The 16,100-nt window shown below is 40.3% G+C and overlaps 1 protein-coding gene across 1 annotated transcript; it reads left to right on the plus strand.

The window, feature by feature from the left end:
- Positions 1 to 3,431: 3,431 nt before the first annotated feature.
- Positions 3,432 to 6,026, plus strand: LOC102797695 (elastase-1-like). Its single transcript, XM_006782782.3, has 8 exons — positions 3,432 to 3,516; positions 3,629 to 3,726; positions 3,826 to 3,926; positions 4,139 to 4,264; positions 4,377 to 4,513; positions 4,691 to 4,833; positions 5,566 to 5,715; positions 5,935 to 6,026. Exons 1-8 carry the CDS (start codon positions 3,432 to 3,434, stop codon positions 5,944 to 5,946), a joined length of 852 nt encoding a protein of 283 aa, XP_006782845.3. The 3' UTR covers positions 5,947 to 6,026.
- The last annotated feature ends 10,074 nt before the right edge of the window (positions 6,027 to 16,100 follow it).

The following is a 16,100-nucleotide window of genomic DNA, read 5'->3' on the forward strand; positions in this document are numbered from 1 at the left end:
AACTCACTTGGTTATTGACCTGACAAGAGCCTGGTATTGATTATGTTCAGAATATGTGGTCCAACAGTAGGAGTAAAAACGAGGAGGAGTGATATCATTTGGAGAACCACACAGTTTAGCATTTAACACGAGTTTCCCTAGTTCAGGTAGAGCACTTGGTTGGAAAGAAATAAGCAAACTTGAACAGGAAACATGCACAAATGGATCTATGGGAGATAATGTAGAAGGTTTCAAACTGGCAACCTTATCCACAAAGAAGGTAAGAAACTTGAAACAACTAAACGACCAGACCAGTCAACCACAAAGATCGAATTCAAAGAGATCAGACAGACATGTGGACATGACCGGGGAAACAGACAGGTAACACCAAAGGGAACTAACATCAAACAAGGAATAACTGTCACAGACCCAGTTCTAGGAACTCGGGGTCCGTGAGCAGTGTGGACCATTATTATCATCATTATTATTATTATAGTATACGGTGTATGTTTGCTGCACTGTGCTGTGTTCTCGTGTTCCATGCTTGTGGGTGTGCGTGTGTATAGGCAGGTGTGTGTGGATGCCGGTGTTCCTGAGAGCACCTTCAGGCCTGGTGGGTGTGGCCCTGCCAGGTGGTTGGCCACACCTGAAGACCATCACACAGCTGATCAAGCCTCGCTGGAGGAGCTGCTTTAAAGTGTGGTGGAGCTCTCTCCAATGCTGGATCGTTGAGTGACTACCCGTCAGTGTTTCCAGCAAAATCAGTGAGTGCTAGTCTGTTGCTGTTTAGTTGTGTGTTAACAGCTGCCTCTGTGGATTTTCCAGCAGGAGTGCGGGAACAGGAGAGCAGCAAGCACATGTTTCACGGGAGCGGAGACACGGAGCACGAGCACTTGGAAAGAAACACAGCACGGGAGTTGGATTTCTTGTTGTGTACTATTTACTTCACTGTAAATTTAGACCAATCTCTAAGCTGCCATTTTTGTCTAAGGTTCTTGAGAAGATTGTCCTCCACCAATTATCCTCATTCTTAGACACGCATAATATTCTGGACAAATATCAGTCTGGTTTCAGGGCCTTCCACAGCACAGAGTCTGCTCTACTGAAGGTGTTCAATGATGTGCTTCTAGCTGCTGATTCTGGAAAAAGTACAGTTTTAATCCTTTTAGACCTGAGCGCAGCATTTGACACTGTCGACCACACAATCCTATTAAACCGTCTAAAGACATGTGTCGGCATTCAAGGTTCTGCTCTAAAATGGTTTGCCTCTTACCTAGAGAGCAGAACATATTCTGTGATGCTGGGTAACAAATACTCTTCCCCAGCTACACTAACCTGTGGAATACCTCAGGGCTCTATTCTGGGTCAGGTCTTATTCTCCTTATACATGCTCCCATTAGGCTCCATTTTTCAGAAACACCAGATCTCTTACCACTCTTATGCAGACGATACACAGTTCTACCTTTCTCTAAAACCAGGTGCTGATAGTACGCTGCAGAAAGTCTCAGAGTGTCTTAGCGACATACATTGCTGGATGTCTCTGAACCTTCTCAAACTAAATCATGACAAAACCGACATTATAATCTTCGGTAAGCAGGACTCTATTAGTCTCATAAGAAACAATCTGGGCCCATTATCAGCTAATGTACATCCCCATGTAAAAAATCTTGGTTTCATTTTTGATTCCACTCTCAAGCTGGACAAGCAAATAAATTCAGTTGTTCGTGGCAGTTTTTTCCAACTCAGGAGCATTTCTAAACTCAAAAATATCCTGTCATCTAAAGACCTGGAAACTGTTATCCATGCTTTCATATCGTCACGTCTTGACTATTGTAACTCTCTCTATTTAGGCAATTTGGAGAATATTACCCCGGTACTCGCATCTCTACATTGGCTACCAGTTAAACATAGAATTGATTTTAAGGTTTTATTATTTGTTTTTAAAGCCCTCCATGGTTTGGCTCCAGGTTACATTTCAGATCTTCTTAGCCTGCACTTGCCCACTCGATCTCTGCGCTCCTCCAGTCAGATGGTTTTATCAGTTCCACGCTCCCAGCTCAAATCTAGAGGTGACAGGGCTTTCTCCATTGCCGCCCCGAGACTCTGGAATAGTCTCCCCCCCTTCATAAAATTCTCTTCATCCTTGGAAGTCTTTAAATTGAATCTGAAGACCTACTTATTTTCCAAGGCTTTCGGTTCTCGTTGATATTACATGTCTTACAATTTTATTTTTTTTTTTAAATGTTTTCTTTCTATTTTAATTCTTTTATTATATTATTCCTCTGTTCAGCACTTTGGCCGACACTTTATGTCTTTTAAATGTGCTATATAAATAAAGTTGACTTGACTGCAAATAAACGCACTGCATTCATCACATTTTGGGTCCTCCTTCCCCACACACCCACATTTGGCCAGTGCGAACCGTGAAAATAGAACCAGAAACATATAGCAAAAAACTCAGAAGTGCTAGGAAACATAACTGTACTCAAAGGATGAAACAGTAAAGAACTAGAACATCCCTTTTAAAAAACAAATAAATCATGAACCCACAAAACTCAAAACACTGGGTCATTGGACCACCACAAAATCATTGTTACATTACTTTCTGCAGAGGATTTACAATAAGGTGCAAGCCACTGTTTTACACTAAAAAAAAAAGTCAAATTAGGTTTTGCCACAAAGTAACTTAAAGGGCCTGCCCAATTCTGGAAAATATTATTTGGACAGATGAAATCCAAATTTACTTCTACCCGAATAATGGGAAGAGAAAACTGAGAAGCAAATGAGTACCTCATGAGCACACCACATTATCTGTCAAACATGATGAAGTAATATTATGGGCATGTATGGCTGCCAGTGGGACGGGACCGCTAATGTTTATTGATCCTATGTCTGGTGATAAAAGAAACAGGATGACTTCTGAAGTGTACAGGATTATAATCTGTTCAGATTAATTTAAACACTCTAAAATTGATCTGACAGGTTTTGGACAATAGCCTATAGCATTCTCCAAAAGCAACCCAACCCTTTTTTCAGGGAATAAAATGGGATATTCTTCAATCACCAATGCAATCACTTAAACTCAGCTCATCAGAGCATACTGTTAGTTGACTTCTGCAGTAAAGAGCAGCATACAATCTATTAAAATTTATACAAGTTTTACCCTCAGCACAGACAAAGAACCCCAAAATCCCCTGACTACTACATTAATGTTAAAGTTAAGTTTAGTTTACACAGAGAATCCAACTAAATAATCCTGAGCAGAAACTGCTAATGTAAATGGAAAAAATAATGAATTCAGCGGCTGAGTCAGCTATTCCATGAATGAATCCGCAGGCCTTCACTTCAGTGATAACTGTGAGACAGACACAGCTGGACAAGGGCTGGTGCTGAACACTACACACAACTCAAACACACACACACACACATGGTCTAGAGGGTATAAAAGAGTCATGGACAGAAGCCTTCAGTGCAGAAGATTTCAGGAAACTGCAGACATGTTTAGGTTTCTTGTGCTGACCTCTCTTGCAGCCCTTGGTAAGAACTGTCTTCTTCTCCTTTGACATTTTTGCAAAAAACAAAAATCTTTTCGATCACTTGAACACTTGATGGCAGACTGCTGTACTTTCCATGTCTCTACCTTGTCTAGTGCTGGCTGAGCCCCAGCCCAGGTTTCTGGAGGATGATCGTACACAGGAGAGAGTGGTGGGTGGTGAGGTGGCCAGACCCCACTCCTGGCCCTGGCAGGTACTTGATGCTTTACAAATGCTTTAAAAAGTCCAAAAAATGCAAATCAAAACAGAATGCAGGGATTTTCAGATTTCGTAAACCCATATTTTTTTCCAGATAAGTCTTCAGTACCTATCTGGAGGCTCCTACTACCACACCTGTGGAGGGACCCTGATCAGGAGAGGATGGGTTATGACTGCTGCTCACTGTGTGGACAGGTGCGTGTTACACGGGATATTCTTATGACTTAACTACATCAAAAAATCTTGGCTTTACATTTTTCTTATTCCATATCAGTCTTCTATTTAATAAACTAGCAAAAAAACTACCTAGTTTATTTGTAAACTGATTTATTATTATTATTATTATTATTATTATTATTGATTTATTATAATATAATTAAAGAGATGTAAATTTCATCTTCCCACAGCTCCAGAACCTGGCGTGTTGTTCTTGGGGATCACGATATCTATAAGCAAGAGGGCACAGAGCAGTACATGACCGTGAGTAGGGTCTACGTCCACCCCAGTTGGAACTCCAACAATGTTGCAGGCGGGTTAGTGATATCATGATCTGACACACATTTGCATGCACAAATTTCATATATATATATATATAGATGAACAAAAAGTGTTATTCATTGAAGTGACTGTGTGCTGGTCTCTCAGGTATGACATTGCCCTTCTGCGTCTGACATCTGATGCTACTCTCAATAACTACGTCAAGCTCGCCGCTCTGCCTCCTGCTAACCAGGTTTTGCCTAACAAAAACCCCTGCTATATCAGTGGATGGGGTCGCACCCAGAGTGAGTCTGACATAAGGATATCATGCATTTACACTATACAGTAAATTATTTGGTGCAGTGCTAGCATACATGGGAAAGCAATCTGTAAGAACCATAAAGTTAAGAGAGGTTTTTTTCACCCAGATTTCTTTCAAGACAGTTGTATTGTGAGTCTTTTTTCTGTACTGCTGTACACAGCTGGAGGTCAGCTCTCCGCCCAGCTGAAGCAGGCCTCTCTGCCTGTTGTTGACCACAATACCTGCTCCAGCAGCGGATGGTGGGGGAGCACAGTGAAGACCACCATGGTTTGTGCTGGTGGCGGCAGCAATTCTGGCTGTCAGGTGAGCCAAAAGCATTATGAAGTATTTTAGGCCAGAGTGATTGTTTCATGCTTTTTACTTAGCAACGCTTTGTTGTTTAAAGTGTAATATCCAGGAGTGTTAAGTTGGTAATACGTAAATAATTTATTAAGTCTTTTGAATCCGTAATAAACCATCAGCAAGAAAAATAGGTTTGCTATGTGGTTAATAACCTTTTAGGGTTGAGATGAGTTAAAATCTAGAACTTCATTATTATACCAACAAAGATGAACACTGTCTTCATTCATTGTAATATTTAACAAATGTTGAACCTTGTTTTTTTAAGCTCTTTAGCAAACCGGTGTGTCAGCCCTAAAAAATGTTTGGGTATAAACAGACGGGAAGAAACGCTGGAAAGAAGTCGTTCTATTTCAGTCCCATGTCACTGTAACAGAGTGACATTTAATGTCTCCCACTGAGTTGGAAGCTGACCCCTTCCTGTCAAGGAAGATATTTTGGGGGGCACATGTGGGATTACTTGCTGCTTCAGCAGGGCATAAGTCACTTACAATAATTCAAGCAAGTGCTTAAGCTGCACAAAGTGCATGTTGTAAACTTGTGCTCTGCACAAACTTGCTTTAGGCTGACTGAGATGTTAGCTGGATATTGGAAGTTGGGAAGTAATTAAGTGCACTGGCAAATTTGCTCTTGACCTTGCCCAAAATGCATAAATGATTTTTTTTGTTTGTCTGTGATGTAACCTTTCAAATGCAGGGTGACTCTGGTGGCCCCCTGAACTGCAGTGTTGGTGGCCAGTATGTTGTCCATGGTGTGACCAGCTTTGTGTCCTCCTCGGGCTGCAATACCTACCAGAAGCCTACTGTCTTCACCCGCGTCTCTGCTTACATCAGCTGGATGAACAGTGTTAGTATTTTATAACCATTAATATAGATCACAGCATTTTAAAACACTGTGTTTGAGTTACTGTGTGCGGTAATGTTTTATTAGTCTCACTAATGCAGTAAATAGAAGATTTCATAGTTAATTTAATCCATTCAATTCTTACGAATATTTTTGCAGCATTTTGTGCAGGTTGATTGTTGTGGTAAGCATGTAATGATTCATTTGTCCTTGCTTTGCCAGATCATGGGTTGAGAAGAGTGATCATCTCCATGGAAACACTCTGGATTCACCTCAGTTTCTTACTCCATCAGAATAAAATGTCCTTCAATGCACATGTGCCTCACTATGTTTTTTGTTTTTGCTTTTTTGTGCTTTTTTCAGTGTTGCATATAAAAGATTTGTCCATTAAAGTGTTTAAAAGCATTAGGTAATTTGAGGTCAAGTAAAATATCTGAAACACATAATCTATTGACTATTGAGGCAGCAGTTCTAAGTTTTTCTTTTGTGTCATGGCCATTTGCTGCTGCTGCTAAACTGATTTTAACAACACTTCAACAATTACACTATCACCACCAGCAGGGATCGTTACTGTGAGTGAGGAAGTAGTATAACATTAGCGATTCAAATATTTGGGAAAATAAAACAAATTTGTTTTAGGAAGAAAGCAGCTAATGGCTGCCCAAATTCTCTTTGTCTATTATTATGTTTATTGTTTTTTATTGTGTGTCTTTGTCATCATATGACGAAGACAAACAGTAATATATTTTAAAGAGAGGCTTCACCTGCGGCATACCATAGATGTTATTCCAATCGGAGCAAAGATACAGCTCTGATTTTTGAACCTCTTGGTCACCTAGGGGTTTTCCGCATGAATGATTTGTGTGCATTTATCTGTATCTCCTGGGTGTTTCACTTTCCCTTCATATTTTTGTAACTGATTGTGATTTTAAATTGCCCATTGGTGTGGATGCATGTCTCAGTGTTCGCCTTATATTGCTTACTAGGGTGTTCAGGCTATATCACCTCTCTGGGATATGCTGGGATAATCTCGAGCCCACCTGTGACCCAGAGCTTGATGTGCAATAGACTAAACAGATGCATCTCTAAGTGACACTAATGCAGTGAGACACATTCGTATACAATTAGTCTCTCTTTCAAAGTTTATTTTTAATCATTCTTTCTTTTACGCTCTATTATCTTCAGTGCTTCAATTCAGATCCAGGGCTGAACTCATTCTTCTGTCATCCACTCACAAGCAGATTAGAGTCCTTCTGTGAACCCACACAACCACTCATGCTTTTGTGATATAAACTAAACGTGTTCAACAATCAGGCCAAAACTGAAAAAACAATCTACAAAACTTCCAAACTTCTACACACACTGATGTTGAATGCTGGTAGCTCTTCTATCTTTGAGGAAGAAAGAAAATGTCATTCCTCATTAGTGTAACTACAGGTTTTGCTTGGCAGGGTCAGATGGGTTATATAGAAGCAGAATAGAATAAGGAGATGTTGGAAAACTCAACCTGCAGTCAGATATTTTCAGGGTTAGTTGAAGTTTTGAATATGACAAATATGATGTGTCTCTTCATGCCTAGAAGAGAAGGAAATGCAGACTTGAATATCAAAATAGATTTTGATACCAGTTCTGACAGCTTCTTAAAAATATTTGTCATAACGATACATTTATAAGGGCAGAATAATACACCATGACATTTAAGTCCTTCTTAAAGGACTCTCCTTTTCTAAGGAAAACACACGTGTTAATGTATACCAATTTTTCAAGTGGTACTTTTGCTATGTAACATTTAAATTGTAAATAATATTGATATATATATTTAAAGGCTAGCGAGTGTACTCACAGTTTCAAATGGTAACACTCGCTTTTGCCAGATATTACATAGCTTACAATGTATGTCAAGAAGCCTGTATTATGATCCTCAGGAAGTATATTCTAAGAAAAACACTGCCATATTGCTTTTATATCATTATGTCTGCTTGTTAAAAAAAAGCTTTGTCTTTTCAGTGGTGTGGCCATATGGTGGTGATGATAGCTCCAAGTCTTACAGTAAATAGCTGTCATATTGTTCTGTTGAGCAGGTATATGATGAAAGTGGAAAATCTACTGTCTAAAGATGTCTTTAGAGATTTGGTTTTCTTTTTTTTTGAAAGAGTAATTGTGAAACAGCTAAGTATAGGAATGGTTTATTTGAGAGGTTTCAGTCAGGTTTCATAGCTCATCAGAATACAGAAATACCTACGGCCTCTGACAGTGATGTAGCCAGAGGACCCTTTACGGTTTCATGCCTTTACGGTTCAGAGCCGCGGACCTGTTTTATAAATGCGCGGAATAGTTTTCTATAAGAGATCGCTGCAAAAAGTGCAGCCTTACCTAATATCCACCCTACTGTTACACATTTTATATTAAGATTTAAAAATGTAGTCAGTATTGCTATGGTGAATAACCTTCAGTAATAGTAATAAATCACACAGCAATAGTACATTCATGTAGTTGTAAAAAGCATGATAATATATTAAGTAATCCAAAGTATTCAGAATACGTTACTCTCACTAAGTAACGTAACGGAATATGTTACAAAATACATTTTGGGCGTGTACGCTGTAATCTGTAGTGGAATACATTTTAAAAGTAACCTTCCCAACACTGGCCTTATTTGGTTTATTTCTGTTATAGGTGTTGGGTCTGCATTTCCACAAGCGCCGCTAGTTCTAGAGACTTATTCATCATGAAGAAAACAAGACAGTCGATCGATCAATCACTTGCGCAAGGGAGGCCTGTGTCCACCATGAAAATGACCCAGACGACGACTTCCCTTGCTGCCTTTTTATTGAGAGACAGTTCACACAAAACATGTCAGAACAAAGCCACGCCCAGACAAGGCATTGTATGTATATGTGTGAACTTCTGTATCTAAGTAAGAATGTGTGTGTGTTACCTCCTGCTGACCAAAGGGTCGTAAACGCAGGAAGCTTACATCAAAAGAAGCAGATCTTCCAGATAGGATGTATCTGCAATAAAACATTACAGCCCCCCCAACCAGAACCTCGAGAATCGGGGGGGGGGGGGGGGGGGGAGGACAGTGGAATCCCTTTCATCAGAGTTGGCAAGCATAGAAATGACAACATTTAACAATTCACTCTAACAATAGGTGTGTATTGACTTGGTGCTCTGATTATGCATCTGTGGGCAATCCATTTACACGCCTGAGGATCTCGCCAACACATTTTTAAAACCCATCTGAAAACACATTTTTACTCTCTACCTTATGATTGTGACTGAGCAATCAGCTCAGCTCAGCTCATCCAATGTGCCAAAGCCTCATCAGCACCCTCTTTAAACTTCCTTTTAAAATAATACAATTTCTGTCTAACTGACAATCCTTCTTTGAGCTCTGCATTTGGATAATCAAGTTGTCCCTTTCTGACATACTGCAAACTATAAGTGTTCTTCATGTTCCAAATGCAGCTTCAACAGATTTGCCATTTCCTACAAATTTAAATCCAAAGAGCTTCACCTCCATCTCTATGATACTCAGTTAATTACAATGAAAAGAAGATTATTTTTATAGACAGACTCACTGACATAAAGACAAACTCTTTTTCGTCTAACATGTACAGAGTGTGTTTGCAACTCTATTCTTTAATGTGAAAAATTAAACTTGCAGTTGAAAGGTCAGCTGATTATCCTCTCATGCAGTATTTGTGTGTTTCTGTCCCCCCGACATCTGCATCAATTCATTATACATTTCTCATCTTCAACTCTGTGTTTCTTTTTTTTTTTCTTCTCTTTCTCCTCTATCATTTTTTGGCTTTCCTCCAGTAATTTATACTTCTGCTCCAAGGCTTTAAATTTCTCCCCCAGTTGCTTTTTTTTTTTGCAGTCCTTCATTTTTTTTCCTACTTCAAACTTCTGTTCTGTTATGACTTGGTTTTCCTGTTCCAGCTGTTTATTCCTTTCTTCAGCTCACTTATCATCATCATCATCATCATCAACTTTATTTATAAAGCACTTTAAAAACAACCACAGCTGACACAAAGTGCTGTACATTTGAACTATAAAATAAAATTACATAAGATATAAGTAAAAACCAAATAAAATAAGAGTAAAATCATAACTACTTCAATTAAAAGAGAAACTAAGTCTCGCTGAGGTTAAAAGCCGAGGAATAAAAGTGGGTTTTAAGACGTGATTTAAAAGTGGACAGTGAAGGGGCCTCTCTAACGTGCATGGGCAAATTATTCCATAATTTAGGAGCCACGATAGAGAAGGCCCTGTCCCCTCTGAGCTTCCTCCTGGATCTCGGTACCTCCAGGAGCAGCTGGTCAGCTGACCTGAGAGACCGACAGGGTATGTGGGGATGAAGAAGCTCAGAGAGGTAAGGCGGGGCAAGACTATGAAGACATTTAAAAACAAACATAAGAAGTTTAAAATTAACTCTAAAAGACACAGGCAACCAGTGCAGAGAGGCTAGCACGGGGGTTATATGCTCTCTTTTTCGAGTTCCTGTTAGGAGTCGTGCAGCCGCATTTTGAACCAGCTGCAGACGTGAGAGCAATGACTGACATAAAGTGAGTTACAGTAGTCCAGGCGGGAAGAAATAAAAGCATGGATCACTGTTTCGAAATGCTGCCTCGAGAGAAAAGATTTTACTCTTGCCAGTCGCCTTAAATGATAAAAACTGGACTTCACCACTGCTCTGATTTGGTTGTCCAATTTAAAATCACTGTCCAACTTAAAACCAAGGTCAGTAACAACAGGTTTAAAATAGACTTCCAGGGATCCTAAAACAACAGAGGAGGACTCACAGGGACCACTGGGTCCAAACACCAACACTTCTGTTTTCTTTTCATTAAAATTTAAAAAGTTTAGAGCCAACCAAGCTTTAATTTCATCTAGACATGTCAAAAGAGGTTTTATGGAGGTGGCATCCTTGTGTTTTAGTGGCAAATAAATTTGGCAGTCATCGGCATAACAATGAAATGAGATCCCATGCCTCCTAAGGATAGAACCCAGAGGCAATAGATACAGTGAAAAGAGCAGTGGCCCTAAAATTGAGCCCTGCGGGACGCCGCATGACAGAGGAGCAGAAGACGATTCATAACCGAGAAGGCTAACAGAGAAAGTTCTATCTGACAAATAAGACCTAAACCAATTAAGTGCAGTTCCACCAATACCCACTACATCATGTAATCGAGAAATTAGAATATTGTGGTCTACGGTGTCAAAGGCAGCAGTTAGGTCAAGCAAGACAAGAACAACATTGTTACTAGAATCACATGCCAGAAGGATGTCATTAAAAACCCTTAATAATGCAGATTCTGTGCTGTGAAGGGTTTTAAAACCTGATTGAAAAACCTCAAAGATGCCATTATCATCTATAAAATCTTTCAGTTGACTAAAAACAATCTTCTCTAAAACCTTGGAGACTAAAGGCAGCTTGGAAATAGGCCTATAGTTTGCTAAAACTGTGTGATCAAGGCCAGGTTTCTTAAGCAGTGGCTGCACTACTGCATGTTTGAAATTTGCAGGAACCATACCAGAAGACAGACTGGTGTTAATAATTTCAAGGACATACTGTCGTATACTAGGAAAAATTTCTTTAAAAAATTGTGGAGGGACAGGATCCCGTGGGGAACCTGTGGGCTTAATATGACGAACCACATCCTCTAAAGTGGAGAGCGTCACAAGCTCAAACTGAGTGAAAACAGCAGCGCAAGGGACAGAGACAGAGGGGTCAGAGTCAGGAGCTGTGATAAGAGCCCTGGTGGTGACAACCTTTTCAATAAAAAAGTTCAAAAAATCATTGCAAATCTCAGGAGAAACTTCCAGACAGACATTCAATGGAGTATTAAGAACAGTGTCAATGGTCCTAAATAACACACGTGGGTTATGACAGTTGGAAGAAATAATATTTGCAAAATATTCCCTTTTTGCCTCTTTAACAGTGTTCTGGTAGCGATGCCAGCAGTCTTTGAGAATTTGAAATGATACATGCAGTTTATCCTTTTTCCATCTCCGTTCTGCTCGACGACATTCCCTCTTAACAGCACGACTGCTCTCATTAAACCAAGGCTCAGGTTTAGCCTTAAGCTGCCTGGCTTTTAAAGGAGCCACAGAGTCCATGATTTTTTGACAACAAGAATAAAACCAGGAATTTAGCTCTTCTGTATCAGAGGAAACAAAGTCAGAAGGGCCGCCGAGCTGATTAAAAGCAGCAGAAAACTGCGCGGCAGTGGCGGGGTTAATAACCCGATAGCACCGAGTAGCAGCGCCAGATTTAACTGCGGTATGTGTCAAACCAACGTTGAATAACACAGGCATATGATCTGAGAGTGCACAGTCACAAATTTCCAAGTTAGTGACAGGCAGACCATATGACAGAACAAGGTCCAGTGTGTGTCCGTGCTCATGTGTAGGGCCAGGCACGGACTGTACCAGGCTAAAAGAGTCAATAAGGCTTAAAAAGTCCTTTACCAGTGGCTTATCAGGACAACATACATGTATATTAAAATCTCCAACAATAAGAACACTATCATAGTTGGGCATAATCCCAGCTAAAAAATCAGAAAAGTCATTTATGAAGTTCTTATTGTATTTCGGGGGGCGATAGATGACAGCGCAGAAAATCGGGTTTGTATGACTCACCTCAAACGAGGTAAGCTCAAAGCTGGAGAACGAAGGCTGTAGAAAACACTGTTTACATTTAAAATCCTTTTTGTAAACAGTCACTGTGCCTCCACCTCTGCCTGACGTCCGTGGCAAGTTAAAATAACAACAATCCGCAGGTAAAAGTTCAGATAGAGCACTGGACTCACCAACACTCAGCCACGTCTCAGTCACACACAGGAAATCCAGATCACGGGAACTGAAGAAGTCCCGAAGAATAAAAGTTTTGTTTAAAAGTGATCTGGCGTTCACCAGGCCAATCCTAGCGGGAGCTGGAGTTGGCGCTCGGGGTTCATGAGGTCCAGAAACCCACCGCAGCGATCTCAGGTTCCGATAATGTTGACAGCGAAGGTTTAGCCTGGGAGGGCATGGGCAGCGGGGCCGAGGAGCATCATCATCAAAGCCGACCACAGGCACCAAACAGGCATCAACAGGATCCAGAAAACGCCGACATGCAAACAGCCTTGGCAAGAATCCATGCACTGGTCGGAAAGCAGCAGGATAATTCGTTAGATAAACCTTTAGCTTCACCAGACGACCGCTTCGTTTAACCCGGCGACGATAACGCTTTCGCCGGGAAGGTAGCGTGGGAACCCGGTACAGGTAACCTGGGGTTTCAGATCGAAATGGGGGCAGGGGTTGCTGCCCACCAGCTCCAAAGGACACAATATTTTGGACCACAGGTTTGAGGTCCAATAGTGTCTGGCGATCATACCTCAGCAGAGACTTTGTTTCATGGATGACACAAATTAGAAATAACATAAACAGGAACAAACTTGGCAGTGACAGACGAGCAGCCACACACACCGGCGCCATCTTGCCCTGAATCAATATTTACTCACTATTTACCACGCAATGATCCAGCATCGGAGAGAGCGCCAACACATTCTTAAGTAGCTCCTCCTACTAGGCTTGATCTGCTGTCTTCAGCCGGTCTTCAGGTGTGGCCACCCACCTGGCAGGGCCACACCCACCAGGCCTGAAGGTGCCTATAAACAGGTACTCTCAGAAACACACACACACGTCCATAATTGCTCAGGGACCCTGACAACCTCATCATGTACAGTATACACTCTGTCTAACATATAAGTTGGAATGGAGAAGTTGGGTATTTTACTATAGCAGACTACTGTTTTCTGATATTTTAAAGTTTGTTAACACACATACTGAAATCAAAAGACCTACAATTTTTACTACACAGCAACCATAGCAAAAGGACACCCTGTGTTGCGATTTCATTTAAAATGTCATTTTTTCATCTTTGATCGCTCATGGATTCAGTAAACACTGCTTGTGTACAGAATATATCAACTTGTCTGTGCAGAAAGAATGAGTGAGGGAGACTGCAGCAAACTGCAGCTTAAATGTGGAAAGCTATAAGCTGTAAGTATTGCATCATAATGGCAACGGCTTCATGACAACTACCACTAAAAGTGTAGCTGTCCAGATGTCCCAGTAGAAGAGTTTGACAATCCAGATGTATCACAAACCATGAACCTAATAGTTGTGCAACTGTGAAAGAACTGCTGGTATGCAAGCCCGAACTGAACAAGTGATGTCTGCTGACACATGGATGATTTTTATGTGCTGCCTGTGTGATGTGGTTGAAAACTTCAGAAGACCAGAACAGAACTGTCTGTTTCTGTTGTTACAAGCTCAAAAGGTTATCCTGTGGTTTTTGTACAGGTTTCATTCTATAATTGCATTATATTATATATAATACTAAAGGTAAATTGGTGATTAACTTTTAGCTTGATGCACTTTTTAAAGTCTATTTAGATTTGTGTTGTCTAATGTCTCATAAATCCCCAATTCTTTAACAGAAGTGCTTTAATGCCTCTGCGAATATTTAAAAATCTGTGCACATCTCTTTGTGATATGTGGACAAGATTAGCAAACATATTAATTAGTTAATCAACACAGAATTAATGCATAACATTTTTTAACCATTTTCTCAGTTGGTGGAACTAATTCCAAAGGTCACTGTATCTGTACTATCTCTGCAAGAGGGTTACGTTCCTCATGCTAATGAAAAACAGTTCACTAATTACACATATTCATCATTTTTTGCGCTTGATTAATCACATTCTTGTGATGAAGTTCACCTCTCAATTTAACACACTGTCAGGGGTACGCTACTGTGAATACAAACTTTGTGTTATGTTCTCATGAGTCATCTCACTGACTGTTGCTACATGTCACTGTTACTGAAGCAGGGCTCAATGACAAGACTCTGAACTGTGCAGTCAAAAGGGGATTTATATACAACACCAGTGAAATATTTATACATACAGAGCGACAGTGTTCCGGGGATTCCAAGAGAGGGTCCGGGAAATACACGTCAAGTACGCCTTTGTAGAGTCCAGAACAAGATACACACACCGTCCAATCCAACACCGTGACCCACTCTCATTCTGGTCAGGTCCAGGGCAATCTATACAGGTATATGGAAACAGAGGTCAGAAGAAGCCCAAGGGAACATAGGGAAGTACAAACGCGAGCCAGACTACACTAACAGAAGTAAGTACAACAATCCAGTGAGGAACACTCCTCCAACACGGCCTTAAATACTGTCAGGATCCATCAGCAATGATGAGCCGCAGGTGTGTGTGCGCAGGTGTGAGAATCAGAAGAACACAGGAGAACAGACGCCTCCCTGGGGAACATGGTAAGAACAGCATGCCAGGGCGGCCACTGATGAACCATGACGGTACAAACACAGTTGTTGGTAAAGTCTGTTTGACCCACATGTGTGACCCACTCATATGCTACAGAAACTTACATATATATATTTATATATATGCTACTGATGCTGAAATATTCACTATGATTTTATTAGAAACCAAAAAGGGAATATAAATCACAACTTGAAGTTACATTAGAAGAAAATTAAGTGAAACACAAATGCTAGTAGGAATCATTCTACTGGAACTATAAGTATTAAAATTGAATTTAATAGCAACTGATTTAATAGTTCAGGTATTTTGCTATTACCACCCTTAATCTCACTGCTGCAAATGCATTCTCTGAAAGCTAATCTCCAGAAGGCAATGGCTGAATGGCAGAACAACCTTGTCAACTTGAGAAAATCCTAACATCCTTGTGGGATTCACGCACATCCCTGTGCCAACTCATTAAAGTCAGCTTTTATATTTCTGGCTTCATTAAACCTCCTTCATGCCAAAAAGTTCAAATCATTAAAAAAATGAACACTTGTCTATGACATTAATAAGTAGGTCCAATTTATCTGAGTCACGAACTGCCCAGAGTCCAAAATTTTAATCATTGTGGAAAGCAATACAAATGTGTTTGTCTTTCCAGAAGACACACATTGATACCTCACCAGTTGTCTTCTTAAGGTAGAAAAAAACCACAGGCTTCAACAAGGTAGCAATTGCCAACAATCGATTTTATTGAATGCTTTTGAGAAAATGAAGAGCACCAGTCTACACCCAGTAAAGCGTTCAAATCAAGAGCTGCACCTAATCGACTGGGTGGTGTAGATTTTCTTCTTAAATCATTCAAAATGCTGGATACAGTTGTGACATATTTGCTCACTTTCCAAAATAGAAAAGAGAAATATTGGTCTAAGAGACTAAAAGAAATCAATTTAAAGAACAAGTAAAATGTGTAGAAAATATTGCACTGCATATTTGTTGTCTAAATGTCTGTTTCTGTTTGTCTCTTTAGTGGAATGGGTTCAAGATCCTGTCAGTATC

This window comes from Neolamprologus brichardi, chromosome 5 (genome assembly GCF_056152115.1).
Source record: "Neolamprologus brichardi isolate AB-2024 chromosome 5, ASM5615211v1, whole genome shotgun sequence".
Classification (NCBI taxonomy): Eukaryota; Metazoa; Chordata; class Actinopteri; order Cichliformes; family Cichlidae; genus Neolamprologus; species Neolamprologus brichardi.

What these genes read in the sequence shown, in the direction of transcription:
- LOC102797695 (XM_006782782.3), top strand. Translation starts at nt 3,432, where the DNA reads ATGGACAGAAGCCTTCAGTGCAGAAGATTTCAGGAAACTGCAGACATG. An exon ending in GCTGCTCACTGTGTGGACAG is followed by an intron (nt 3,927 to 4,138) that starts GTGCGTGTTACA and finishes ATCTTCCCACAG; the next exon opens with CTCCAGAACCTGGCGTGTTG. An exon ending in TCCAACAATGTTGCAGGCGG is followed by an intron (nt 4,265 to 4,376) that starts GTTAGTGATATC and finishes CTGGTCTCTCAG; the next exon opens with GTATGACATTGCCCTTCTGC.